The 14510-nt window shown below is 45.8% G+C and overlaps 1 protein-coding gene across 2 annotated transcripts in view; it reads left to right on the forward strand.

Moving 5' to 3' along the window:
• Positions 1 to 14510, forward strand: part of RICTOR (RPTOR independent companion of MTOR complex 2) — a 182060-nt gene that overhangs the window by 152838 nt on the left and 14712 nt on the right. For both annotated transcript variants that reach the window (XM_054032098.1, XM_054032099.1), the window contains 3 exons: positions 2804 to 2981; positions 5278 to 5362; positions 6764 to 6997. In XM_054032098.1, coding sequence (XP_053888073.1) covers positions 2804 to 2981; positions 5278 to 5362; positions 6764 to 6997 — 497 coding nt within the window. The remainder of the gene's footprint in view (positions 1 to 2803; positions 2982 to 5277; positions 5363 to 6763; positions 6998 to 14510) is intronic.

Here is a 14510-nt window from a genome sequence, read left to right on the forward strand (position 1 = left end):
ATCTCCTTCACTACACAACCCTGATTCATGCATAGAAATTAGAAATTAATGGAGATATCCCATCTCCTAGAACTGGAAGGGACCTTGAAAGGTCATCGAGTCCAGCCCCCTGCCTTCACTAGCAGGACCAAGTACTGATTTTGCCCCAGATCCCCAAGTGCCCCCCTCAAGGATTGAACTCACAACCTGGGTTTAGCAGGCCAATGCTCAAACCACTGAGCTATCCCTCCCCCCCCATCCCTGCATAGAGAGGTCCATCTCGTATACTGAATGTGCCAGGAGTCCTGTGGAAAAAGTAATATTTGATCATGTAATTAAAGATTATCGAGTATACACACACACAAGGGGACTGAATTAAGGTTGCACAGCTATTTTTAATTGTCGGATTTCCTAAGCTTTGAGTGCTTGACTTGGCAAACAATGATCTTTTAACATAGTTTTTGTATTTAATTTCCTATGTTTTTAAAAAGCAAAGGGGGAACGGGGAAAAAAGAAATTTAATTATACGACATAATATTGACACCCATATGGGTCATTGGTAGGGTTGAGACCTTTAGATCCACCACATACCTCTGCCACTTGAGCTAGCAGAGTAACTGATAGTTGTTAGTAGGTTGTGCTTTATGTGGACCAGTACTAAAGGGGAATGAGAGACAGTTTGCCAGATATCTGCTGATAACAGAGGGATGGGAGACTCCAGAATCTTGGGTTCCGTTCCAAGATCTGTAGGGGGAGTGCACTAGTGGGCACAGACTCTTCTTCCCATTCCCTCAAAGCATGACCCCTTCTGCCCCATCCCCTCCAACATGTTCTTGTCTCTTCCTCACCGCTCACTATCCCTCCCCGTCCTGTTCTTCTTCCATAGTCACTCCCAGTCTTCATTCCTCAGAACTCTTATCCCATTGATCAGCCAGTCCCATTCTCCGCTACTTGGCACCTCATCTGATCTCTCTCTCTCCACTCACCCAGTCCCACCTCCTGCATTCACCATCATACTGGTTCCCAGTCCCAATCCCCGCATTGGTTCATCTCATCTCATTGTGCCCTTCACCCCCAGCTCCTGTCTATTTTTTACCAGTCAGTACCAGTTTTCCCCCTGCACCCTGGCTCTTTATCAGATCTGTCTCCCTTCTTTTCTCCTACCCACTGGCTTTCAGTCCCAGGCTTTTGCATAGCCAGTTCCAGACTTCCCTGTCCCAATTTCCCTCTCCTCTCTCCTCACTAATACTAGTCCGCCCTCCCAGGTTCCTTGTCCCCATTTCTTCCACTCTCCATCCTTGGGTACAGATCTTGTCCCCTCTGCATTCAGTTCTGGTGGTTTTTTCCTCCACTCTATGTGAGCCCAGCCAGGGTAGGGAAATCATTGAGCATACAGGAGAAAGAGTCCCTGCTCTCAGTTCTAGTGCCCAGACCTGGAGTGGCCCGCAACAGCCCAGAACTGCAATTGTAGGAAGAGATCTGCTCAATACCAGGAACACACCCAGTGAAGACAATCTTTGGAGAATTTAGCCCAGGGATGGGCAAACGTTTTGGCCTGAGGGCCACATCTGGGTGGGGAAATTTGCATGCAGGGCCATGAATGTAGGGCTGGGGCAAGAAGTTAGGATGTAGGAGGGAGTGCGGTGTGTGGGAGGGGTGTGGTGTGCAGGAAGGGGCTCAGGGGCAAGGGGTTGGGGTGCAGGAGGGGGTGCAGGGTGTGGCAGGAGGCTCAAGGCAGGGGGTTGGGATGCAGGAAGGGGTGCAGGGTGCGGCAGGGGGGCTCAGTGCAGGGGGTTGGGATGCAGGAAGGGGTGCAGGGTGCGGCAGGGGGCTCAGGGCAAGAGATTGGGGTGCGGCTGGGGTGTGGGGTGCAGGAGGGGTTTGGGGTTTGGGCTCTGGCACGGCGCTGCTTACCTGGAGCAGCTCTGGGGTAGCAGCGGCATACACTGGGGCCAAGGCAGGCTCCCTGCCTGCCTTGATGCCACACCGCTCCCAGAAGCGGCCGGCACCATGGCCCCTGGGGGAGGGGAGGGCAGAGGGCTCTACGTGCTGCCCTCGCCTGCAGGTACCTCCCCCAAAGCTCTCATTTGCTGCAGTTCCCCCTTTCCAGCCAATGGGAGCTGCGGGGGGCAGTGCCTGCAGGCGAGGGCAGCGTGCGGAGCTCTCTGCCCCCCCACTCCCAGGGGCTGCAGGGACAGGGTGCCAGCCACTTCTGGGAGCAGCGTGGGGCCCACGGCACCACGGAGGTGGCAATCCCGCGGGCTGGATCCAAAGCCCTGATGGGCCAGATCCGGCCCACGGGCTGTAGTTTGCCCACCCCTGATTTAGCCACTGAAATCTAAAATCTCTATTGAGCATATGTGAAGTGTGATACCCCCCCCCCCCCCCCAAGGCTTGTAACTTGGCCAAATTCAGGCAAATATCAAAAGTCACATCCTTGGCACAGAGGCCACCCCTTGCCAAATGTCAGGTCCTTTCCCCCAAATCATGGGGGTACTAGTTTCCCAAATAAAGGTTGTCAGACATTTTTTTAACATTGGCAAAATGTGTATTTCCTTGACCTTGTTCTTGGAAATAGATAAACTATTTTGGCTGAAATTTTCCAAAAGAAATTTCAGCCTGAAGCAGACACCTGGCATGGAAAATTTAAGCCCAAGTGGTTAAAATCTGGCCAAGTCATAAGTAACTGGAAATGGGGTCTTATACTGGGATTTGTTTGGCAACCTTAACACAGGCAGTACTAAAAACCCCCACCTATAGATGCAGAATCTAAAAAGGAGTGATTGTCAGAAGTTTGTCATTTGTTCTTTTAATTATCTTACAGGTTCATGAAAGCTTTAAGTTATGCCTCACTAGATAAAGAAGATTTATTAAGCCCTATTAACCAAAACACACTGCAGCGTTCCTCCTCTGTTCGGTCCATGGTGTCCAATGCAACGTATGGTAGTACTGATGATTACATTGGCCTTGCTCTCCCAGTGGATATCAATGAAATATTTCAGGTATGTACACAGCAATGTGTTTAACTGATGTACAGAATGAAAATGAGTTTGCATTTATTTTCATGAGTAATGCCAAAACTTCACCCACTGATTCAGTATTCTGTTAAGATGTGTGAAATTCTCATCTACCTCAATGAGGAGATCTACATATGTAAGAATAGCCGGATACTGAAATTTCTGAGTTGCACACGTTTCTGAAATGGGGACACTTTCCTACCTTAGTTATTTACAGAAGAGTTCCAATCCATTTTGACACATAGTTTTGGAAGGGTGTTTTTCATTTAAATTAACTGTTCTTAGATAAAAAGCTAATGAATTCAAGTAGAAAACCTATGCTTCTTGATGTTGAAATCTCAGCACTCCCTAACAGCTATGTATGTGATATTACTTTGTGTTTCATCACAATAGGACTTCCTGTTGACATTGTTTTATACTAAAATTGGCATAATCATTTTTCACCTCCTTCATCTGCACTTGATCTTCTCTCGTGAAATCCTTCTGCCACTCCCAGTGCGCTCCCATCATTAAATAACTACTGCTTCATTTCTCTTCTCCTCCTCCTCTACATGCTCTCTCGCCTGTTTTTTCTTCTCTAACCCTTTATAGGTCCTCTGCGATCTCATTTCTCTTCTGCTACACTTGGTTGTTTTCACTACTGGCCAACTTAGAGGCTCTTCCATGTTCTCATCCTCCTTGATCTACTGATAGCCTATCACTTCCCCCTCTTTTACCATTCACTTGACTGTCTCTGCCTTTCTCATCAAACTCTCCTTCAGCAGAATTTTCCTCATTGGCTTCACTTCCTTTTTGTTGGTGGTGTTCAAGGTTCTGTCCTTGCCCCCTCATCTTACTGCACCCTTTTCTTAAGTAAACTTTTCCTTTTTAGATCTGCCATCTCTCTGCTGGTGGTTCCCAAATCTAACTTTGTATCCCTCCAGTAATGTTCTGCAACTTTCTCTACCCAAACACATACCTAAATAACTGCACAGATAACATACATATATGGACTTCAAGCTGCCAGCTCAAAACAACTATAGTGCAATGTGGAACTCTGTTCATCCCCAAAGCCCTCTTCCTCGTTTCTGTTAATAATTGCACCATCCTCCCTGTTACCCTGCTTCACAAACTTGATGTAATGTTTTTACTGTACTCTTCAGTGCACACGTCCAGACTTGATAAATCCTGCCAATTCTTTCACAATTTGTACAGCATCTAGCATGATGGGGCCCTTATCCTGATTGAGTTCTGTAAATGCTACTGTAATCTAAGTAATGAATAATTCATCTTCAAAATGTGACCCATCTTCTACACCACTAGTGCTAAAGAACCTGGTTGATGCCATGGCTATATTACTCTCCTATCCAGCATGCTGTATCTAAAATAATCTTCCTTGAATGTCCCTCACTCTTTGCATTTCTGCACTCTTTTCTGATCATTTTTCATCATATTCAAACTTGCTCATTCTCATCTTCATGGCTGCAGATACCACTGCTAGTGCCTAGTTCTCCCTTCCCTATCCTGACTTCCAGCTCAGCGCACCTAGCTATTCCTAGGGACGTGTAGAATATCCTCTGATCCTGTACGATGTAGTTTCATTCCTCCTTCAAATTCCTGCTCAGGACTCACTTTGGTTAGACTTCCAGTACTGATCTCTCGCCAATATCTGTTCTTCTATCAAACTTTGTTCCATCAAATTTATCATATAATATACTATACAATATCTAAAAACTATGTACACAATAGAGGAAAAAACAAAGAACTAATAAGATGTGTAACTACATAAGTAATTTATTCCTTGATTTTTACTGTTGTAATCCTCTTTCCAATATTTCCTTTCACCCTTTACCATTAATTGTTTTGCTATACATAAGGGCTTGTCTACATGTGGGGAAAAGCCTACAGTAGCTGTTAGTGCGGAGTAGATACTGTACACTGATTTCTTATGTGGACACTTTCTGGGCTCTCTGCACACTAACTTCCCCATGTAATCAAGCCCTTACTTGCATCTTAAACTCTATGGAGTAGAGTTCTGTCCTTAAAGCACCTTTCACATGTATGATATTTGTAGAAATATTTGTAGATGCAGCAAATGATATAATCTTCAGGTTATTGTGTGCACTTTGTCTATTAGCTGTATAGATTATAAAAACGTAACTAATTGTGATCATCTTGTTTTATAAGCTTCAGTTTCCAGCTGTTCAACAAAATCTAAAAAAAATTTCTGCATATTAGTTCAAAGATCCTTTAATGACTTTCTTGAAACACTTCTACATAACTTTCATTTAAAATGTTTCAGGTTAAGGAGACTCCTTATTTCCAAAAGAAAACCATGCCTCCATTTGATGACCGTGGAACTAGAGTCTTTGCATCTGATGTAGGAGGTAGTTGTTTTTTCTTTTCAATACCATTTAATTATATAGCTTGACTTTACCATACATTTTTTTTCTTTCCTTACCCTTCTTGAAAAGGTTATTCTTAGCTGTTCAGTTTTGATTTTTAGATTTTTTCAGGATAATGGAGCATTGGCCCCATATCAGATCTTGCTTGCAAGATGTCCTGGTCTTGCTTGGAAGCAAGATAACACACCAGGGAAAAGAACTAGAGACCAATTGAGAAACAACTGATCATGATGGGTTAGAGAAAGCAAACTAACTGTAAACCAGGGCAGCAATTCTCTCCCCCATTGATAGTAAGGTACGTCTCCACCAATTGTTGCCCACTGTTTGTAACCTGGAAGATTGGTTAGATTCCCGTTTCCTCTGGATGATCATCTTTGCCTGCTTGGTAACCTGACTTTCTGCCATAAGCATATTCAACCACCGTCTCATGGTCTTCTCTGACTACTTGTGTATTTCCGGGTGGTATTGACCTACAAAGCCTTACCGCTTATGATTTTCCTACTGAAATGCCACCTCTCTCCTTGTGATATATTGTAACAATTGAAATCAGCAGGGGCGCTTGAGCTGGACACCCCGCCCTACTCCAGTATGGTGTAAAAGATGGTGTTCTTTTGGTGGATATCGTGTTTCCTTTAGGAATGTTTCCCCTTCTTAGATCAAAATAGTCAGAATCCACTGACCTTCAGGTCTCGCTGAAAGACACGTGTTTTTAAAGAGCTACTGAAGAAAGAAATATTGTTAGTGGCAATGTAAAGGGAAAGTGGGGGATTTGGTTTATTTTTGGGCTTCCTGGCTATTTACTGTTATGGGGTTGCTTTTCTTCTTTGTTGTAATTTTAACTGGTTATCAGCAGCACTTGCAGTGTCTTGGTTAGTTGTGTAGTTATCAAACTTGTCACATACAAAAACTATTATACAAAACGTTTTGATTGCATACATCAGTTTGTTGCACCAATAAAAGAGAAGGTCAAATACCTGCTTCTATTTTTGTATATATTGAGTTTATACCAAAGTTTCATGCTTTTATTTTGAAAGGGAGTCAATATTTATTATGGGGTTTTTTTTGCATTATTAATGTTGAAATATATTCATTATTGGCTGTGCATATTTTCTTCAGTTTGAATGTTCAATGGATGTATTTTAATTTTGCAGTATTTTGACTGTCTTACTCATAAAGAAATTGAGGTTGTATGGGATGTTGCGAGATTTATTACAGAAAGAAAATTAGAGTTTTAATACGAACAACTCTTCTTGGAGATACGCCACTTCCCAACTAAAAATATTTTGTTTTTTGGCTAATTTTTAAAAGGGATTTAATTAAAAGAATATAATCTTAACTTACTTTGATCTTGCTTTTTTCTGATTTCTAATTGTGTGTCTACAGGCCATCCATCTGGGACTGCGGATGTTGTCAAAAGTCCCTTCCAAATGCTTAGACAGCAGATCAGCCTCACCGAGATAATGAATACAAGTCGTTCAGATGCCTCTCAGTTTTTAGAAAACACAGAAGACACTGGGTTACAGGAGCACACAGATGATAACTGCCTTTATTGCGTTTGTATCCAGATACTGGGATACCAGCAGAATAACAGAGTGAACACTGCATATAGTCATTCAGGTTAGTTTGCCTCCATTACTATCTACTTTTATTTATGCTTCAATGGGACTTATAGAAATGCTGAATAAAAATACTGATGTCTGTTGTGAAGATGAACAAAAATAATGCATCCTTTTTAATGGCTATGCTGTCTTTTGTATAGCACCAAAATCTTGTGCAATCAGCAGTGATATTTCTAGATTATAATTTCCCAATTTTCCGCTTCTTCTCTTGGTGTTCATGCAATTGTGTGCATACATTCTTTAAAAAAAAAAAAATTTAAAAGCTCACCAAAGAAGAAAATTATTTAAAATGTGAAAATTTGAAACCTAATTCAAGCCTGCACATAGATCAGCATGCAGAAAACTGAGACTCACTTTCAAACCAACTGGAAAAAAATATTTTTTCCATGTCAGACAATATGTATGTTAAAATGGAAATAACTAGCTTATGCTTGGAGAGTCTGTCTGAGAAAAGATGCAGTGAACAGAAGGGGATTTGGTTGTTTTTCTTCTCCAATTACTCTGGTTTGGAGTAGAATGAGTCATAAGAGGTTTCTCCACTTCCCTCCCAAACCTGCTTCTGCAGAGTTTGCTGGTGTGTGCCCTTTATGGTGTCTATAGTAAAACAGATTCTGCTAACAGAACTTCTAACCTCTATAGGTAGGGCCTCCGCCGTTTCACCATGCTGATCTACTTTGGATCAACCTTAAAATTTAAAAATCTGAGTTCTGTTTCCAGCTCTGCCACAGACTTCCTGTGTGAATTTTTTGGCAAGTTCCGTGGAATTACACTGGTGTAAAACTGGAGTAATGCCTCAGTTCTCCATCTGTTAAAATAGCTTAATACTTCCTTTTTCTGCAGCCCAGTCTCTCCCACAATTCTGATACATATGAGCTATTTGCCTCCTGCCTTCCATTTCCAGGGGCAGTGTAGTACTGTAACACAGCCCCTTCTGGTCATGTCCTGTTTTCTAGCTTGATGCCATCTCTTCTGCCATGGCATCTCATCTTGCAGTTCATAGGCAATTCACTTTGCTCCCAACCATTTCTTTGCCAGCTTTAATTAATTTAAATAATTTTTCAGGTAGTGGTGAGCTTTTACTCTCCTTCCTCCTCCGATCAGGTAAAAAGCAGTGTGGTGGTATCAGCCACCGGGATCTGACCTTTATCTTCCTGCCAGTGCAGGCATGATGGAGCACACCTGCCAACACCAAGCTAAATCAGTGTGAGGCATCATTTACAGGCTCTTCAGAGGGCCTGTTCACGACCAGCTGACCCTCATGCGGCCAATGCCTGGGACTTAGTCAGACAGTCTTATTGAGTCCGTCCTTACCCCAAGGAGCCATGACCTAAATGCAGAAAAGCCTGATCAGGAGTCTCAGAGCATATGGGGGAGAGAATCAAAGGACAGGGAGGACACCATCTGGCCAGCCCAAGGAGTACATCCTATGGCAGATCCAGGTCAGAAGAAGAAATCATTGAGTAGGACATGGTGTTGCTTTTCTGTTCCCCACCAGATGCTAAAGTGAGTCCTAAGGTCTCTGGGGAAAGAAGTAAGACCATATGCAGTTCCCCTTTTTCTCAACACAAGTCTGGGGACTCTAGCAATGAGACCCCATCCCCCAGGAAGAGGGAGTGGAACCCGGAGGGGAAGAACAGAGAGGGAGATCTATTCAGATAGCTTAAGATAGAAGAGCTGCAAGAGACCCTGCCCCGGCTACACCTGAGTGGCAACTCTTTCAAAGCGGGTGAAAAAAGTTTTAAAAACCAAAATAGAATAAAAATGAGAAAAAAAGCTAGAAATCTAAGAGGTGTTTGTGCCCTGACTTAAAGCATCACCCCTTCTACTAAAAAAAGTGCTCATATTCAGGCTCTGAGTAGGGCATGGAAGAAATGCAGAAAAGGTATTTTATCTCTGTTTAAATTTGAGACCATATGGTGCAACAGGAGCAGATATATAAGGAAAAGTCTCAGGGCAAATACCTCCCTTCCAAATCTTTGTCTGAGACCTCAATCCCACCGCACCCATTCTTTGAAGGTGTGATCAGGGAGAAATGGGAATTCCTTAATAAGGATAAGCCATAAGCAGGTATGCACATGCCTTAGCTGCATCAGCCCAATGAGCTGTTGGCTTTGAGTTGGCTCTTGCAACTTATAGAACCTAGGTTAAAAAATGCCATCACAGAAATATCAAAGGTCAGTGCTGCAGTGGCATCTATGGCAAAAGATATAATGATCCTATCTGAATGGGATTTCTTTCCCAAAGATGCAACTGATAGAAAGATGGAAGCCACCAAGGGATTTTGAGGTTTCCTTGGCTACCCTCAGAATGTCCATGGCCACTACATGCATCGCAAGAACTACCGTGTCCTGGCTGGATTGACCATAATGCCAAGGGAGACACAGACATCCTGATTTCCGGTCTACCATTAAGAAAATATCCCTAGCAACAGCTTCTTCTTCGAGAGATGTCCCTGTGGGTGCTCCACTCCAGGTGTTGGTGCGTCCCTGCGCCTTTGCTCGGAGATTTTTGCAGCAGTACTCATAGCGGCCACGCATGCTCAGAGGCTGCCCCCCGCTGTGAGTCCAGGTTGATAGTACGCATGCGTGGCCGGTCTCCTCAGTTCCTTCTCTACCGTCCCCGGCCTGAGACGGAGCTCAGCAGACTCGTTAGGAAATCCCTCACTCTTGCTACAATTACCCTTTTAGTAACTAGTTTGTTGTCAGTTCTTTGTTAGTGTAGTTAATTACCTCGTTTATCTGTTACAAAAAAAAAAAAATTCTGTCAGCCGCGGCCGCTTTGGCCATGCCGGGCTCCACAGGCTTCAAGCGCTGTGCTACGTGCAAAGAAGCTATCCCACTATCAGATGGCCACTCAAAGTGTATAAAATGTTTGGGGGAAGCCTACATTCCCCAAAAATGTGCCCATTGCTGTAAACTCAGTTCCAGGGCACGGAAGGACAGGGAGCTTAGACTTAAACTGCTCCTCCTGCAAAAGTCTATCGGGTCAGTTTCAGACCCAGGTGCTGAATCCGGCTCCGCTGCCCGCCACAGCCCCCCCGCCTCAAAAAAACTGAAAAAATCTACAAAGAAGGGGCAGCCTTCTTCACCAAAGAAGGTTATGAGGCACAAGGTTTCTCCAGGCAGATCAACGGTCTCCCTGCCTGTGTTTCCTCGCCTCAGCAACTTTGATGAGCCGGGCTCTTCAGGAACTGTGCAAAAGCCGCCTGAGGCTGCGGCGGCGGCGCGAGGCTCCGGTGCCGAGGCATCAGGCTTCCAGTTGCCTGCCTCTATTATGGCACCGTTCGGCACCGCGACAGACGCGGTGCCGACATTTTACAACATGCCTGATCCCCTGCAGGCTGATATTGCCCGCCCGGCACCGACCGCGGCACCGACCCCCGTGGTGCAGTCTGACAGGGAGGTCACAGGCAAAACCCCTGCTCAGAGGAATGCTCCCGCACGGCAGCCTCCCCCTGCTTAGCTTTCACCTCACGCAGGAGCCTCAGTATTTCAATTTACTCGGACAGCAGATCTCCTGGTATCACCTATCCTGCAGTCTCCCCTGATGAATGCATGTTCTTCTCCAATACCTGAGTCAGGATCTGAGCAGCCTTCCTCCAGTGAGGAGGAAACTGATCCACAGGGAGTTTTTTCTCCATATCAAGACTCCCACTCCCAGACCCCAGGCAATAGAGGTTATAAGAAAACTACCTCATCCTACTCTCAGGATCCTGCCTCCTGGGGGGTGAACCCCTGGATGGCACCACCTATGCCCTACCCACCACCATGGCAATATTGGACACCATGGGCATCGTACCCTTGGGAATACGTGCGCTATGGCAATTCCACCAGGCGCAACACCGATCCAGCACCGCCCCCTGACGAATATGCCAGTGACACGAGACACCTGGCAGCACAGTCACACTTCCAGGATAAACCTAGCCCTGCTCCTATTCCAGCAGAGCCGGAGCTAACACCTGAAGAAGCATTACTTCCCCTTCCTCCAACACCGTCGGATGACTATGCAAAATTCCAGGACCTCTTTAAAAGAGTTGCCAGTGACTTGAGAATTAACTTGGAGGTAGTCACTGAACAACAACATGAGCTAACGGACATCCTACAGCCCCCTTCTTCCTCCAGGGTGGCATTACCAATTAACGCAGCCCTTTTAGAACCCGCTAAGTCCATCTGGCAGACTCCAGCTACAAGCCTACCTACCTGTAAACAAGCGGACAGGAAGTACTTTATTTCTCCAAAGGGCTCTGAATTCCTTTTTACCCACCCGGCACCAAACTCATTGGTGGTAGACGCTGCGAACCAGAGGGCTAAACAACAGTATTCTCGTTCCGCCCCAGCCAACAAGGACAGCAAGCGATTGGACCTCTTTGGTCGTAAAGTATACGCATCCTCGACCCTACAATTTCGTATAGCTAATTATACTGCAGTCCTTGCAAAATACAACCACAAAAACTATAATAAATTCATGGATTTTATTGATGACGTTCCAGAACAGAAAAAACAGTTCAGAGCTATGGTTTCCGAGGGACAAAGCATATCACGCACCGCTCTCCAAGCGGCCCTCGATGTAGCCAACACTGCAGCAAGATCGACCGCTACAGCAGTAGTCATGCGACGGGGTTCATGGCTCTCCTCCTCTTTTTTTCCTCGAGAAGTTCAGAGCACCATTGAAGATCTTCCCTTCGACGGTGACAAACTTTTTGCTTCTACCACGAACGACGTGTTTCATTCAATGAAGGACTCAAGGGCAACCCTCCGGTCTCTAGGTCTCCAGACACCTATGACCAGAAGACTGCAATATAGATACCAACCGTACCACCGGCCACGCTATCCCGCATTTACACAACATTCCCATAGACCGCAGGAACAACAACAACGTCAAAGACCAAGATTCCAGCGCCGTCGTCCAAATTCTGCAGGGGCACCTCAACCCCCGCCAACTAATAGGCAGATTTGAAGCCTTGGTCGAGGGTTTACAAAACAGCGCTCCCACTTCAGCCAACACACCTATCTTTGGACACCGCCTACGACCATTCTCCCATCAATGGAAGAACATTACCTCCGACAAGTGGGTCATAGAGGTAGTTACAATTGGATACGCCATCCCCTTCCTCTCCTTCCCTCCCACCCACCCACCCTCCCCGTCCTCTTCAGGTCCTCTTCAGGGACCCTTCTCACGAGCAGCTACTCCTCCCTGAAGTGCAACATCTCCTTCATCTGGGAGCAGTAGAAATCGTGCCAGAACGACACAAAGGGAAGTGTTTTTACTCCCATTATTTCTTAACAGAAAAGAAAAATGGGGGATGGCGACCAATCCTCGACCTCAGGCGGCTCAACAAATTTGTCAAAAAGCAAAAGTTCAAGATGGTTACCCTCACCACCATAATCCCAGCGCTGGAGCAGGGCGATTGGTTTTCTGCCCTCGACCTACAAGATGCCTATTTCCATGTCACTATACATCCAGCCCACAGACGCTTCCTTCGATTTACCCTCGGCTCGACACATTTTCAATACAGGGTACTCCCCTTCGGACTGTCCACAGCCCCTCGTGTCTTTTCCAAGCTCCTAGCTGTAGTCACTGCCTACCTCAGGAAACAAGGGGTCATGGTATTCCCTTACCTCGACGATTGTCTCCTCAAAGCCTCAACATTCGACGAGGCTCTCCGGTTCCCGCGGCTCAGTCGATTGTTTCCTATCTCTCGGCCTACAAATAAACAAAAACAAATCCACATTACGCCCCACCCAGCACCTGCAGTTCATAGGAGCAGACCTCGACTCCCGGACGGGGTTGGCATCTCTCCCACCCGATCGCTTCAACTCCATAAGCCAACTGGCCACAATCATTCGCAACAGTCCCCAGGTGACTGCCCGAGACTGCCTACAACTACTAGGTCACATGGCCTCGTGCACTTTTGTCATCCAGAATGCACGCCTCTACATGAGGTGCTTCCAAGCGTGGTTGGCCACGGTTTACAGACCGAATATGCACTCTCTAAACAAGACTCTCTCCCTACCTGTCCGAGTCAAAGATTCTCTACACTGGTGGACCGTTTACTCCAACCTCTGCTCTGGAGTCCCGTTTCTTCAGCAGGCTCCATCACTCATCCTGACCACCGATGCATCTCTGACAGGCTGGGGTGCACACATGTCTCACCACACAGTACAGGGGCTATGGTCGTCAACCGAGACCTCCCTGCACATAAATGTCCTAGAACTTCGAGCTATTCGCAATGCGTGCCGTCACTTCCTGCCACTAATCAAGCATCATCACGTACGCATAATGACAGACAACATTGCATGCATGTTTTATGTAAACAGGCAGGGAGGAGCTCGATCCCATTCGCTGTGCACAGAGGCTATGAAGCTCTGGAATTGGTGCATTGCGAACAACATCCGGGTATCAGCTGCCTATCTTCCCGGGGTAATGAACACCACAGCGGACGAACTAAGCAGACGCTTCCCATGGGACCACGAGTGGGAGATAGACGAGAAAACCATTCACAACGTATTCAGCACTTGGGGTTACCCAACAATAGATCTTTTTGCAACTACAAAAAACAAGAAATGTCCCAATTTCTGCTCCAGAGCAGGACTGGGCAAACATTCCCTGGGGGACGCATTCATGATCTCATGGCACCGAAACCTACTCTATGCATTTCCCCCGATACTAGTTCTCAACAGGGTCCTGATAAAAATACGAACAGACCGAGCCAAGGTGATCCTCATTGCCCCGTCGTGGCCCAGACAACTGTGGTTTCCATTCCTCACCAGAATGTCAATTCAACCACCAATCTCCTTGCCTCTCATTCCGAACCTCCTATCTCAACAACACGGCCGCTTTCTCCACCCCAACCTGTCCATGCTTCACCTCAAAGCCTGGTTCCTACATGGTTTTCCCAAAGCGAATTAGATTGCTCTGAACAAGTTCAGAAGGTGCTCCTACATAGCAGAACACAATCTACTCGCACGACCTATCTTCAAAAGTGGAAACGATTCACACGTTGGTGTTCCGCTAAACACCTTTGTCCCACGTCGGTACCTCTTTCGCTCATACTTGACTATCTATTGGGCCTTAAGCAATCCGGCCTTTCTTTCAGCTCCATCAGGGTCCATTTAGCTGCTATTACAACTTTTCACGACAGAATTGATGACACGTCTGTCTTTGCTCATTCTATCACTAAGCGTTTCCTCAAGGGACTACAAACCTTATACCCAGACATTAAACCACCTACCACCCCTTGGGACCTTCATCTAGTACTGTCTTGCCTAACTCAACAACCATTTGAACCCCTAGCCACGTGCTCCCTTTTACACCTCTCGATGAAAACAGCATTTCTAGTGGCAATTACCTCTGCCAGACGGGCAGGAGAAATAGCAGCTCTTATGGCAGACCCACCATATACGCTATTTTTTAAAGACAAGTTTACCCTCAGATTACACCCCAAATTTCTTCCAAAGGTGCACTCGTCATTCCACATTAATGAGCCAATACACCTGCCGACTTTTTTTCCG

Source organism: Malaclemys terrapin, chromosome 6 (assembly GCF_027887155.1).
Source record: "Malaclemys terrapin pileata isolate rMalTer1 chromosome 6, rMalTer1.hap1, whole genome shotgun sequence".
Taxonomy (NCBI): domain Eukaryota; kingdom Metazoa; phylum Chordata; order Testudines; family Emydidae; genus Malaclemys; species Malaclemys terrapin.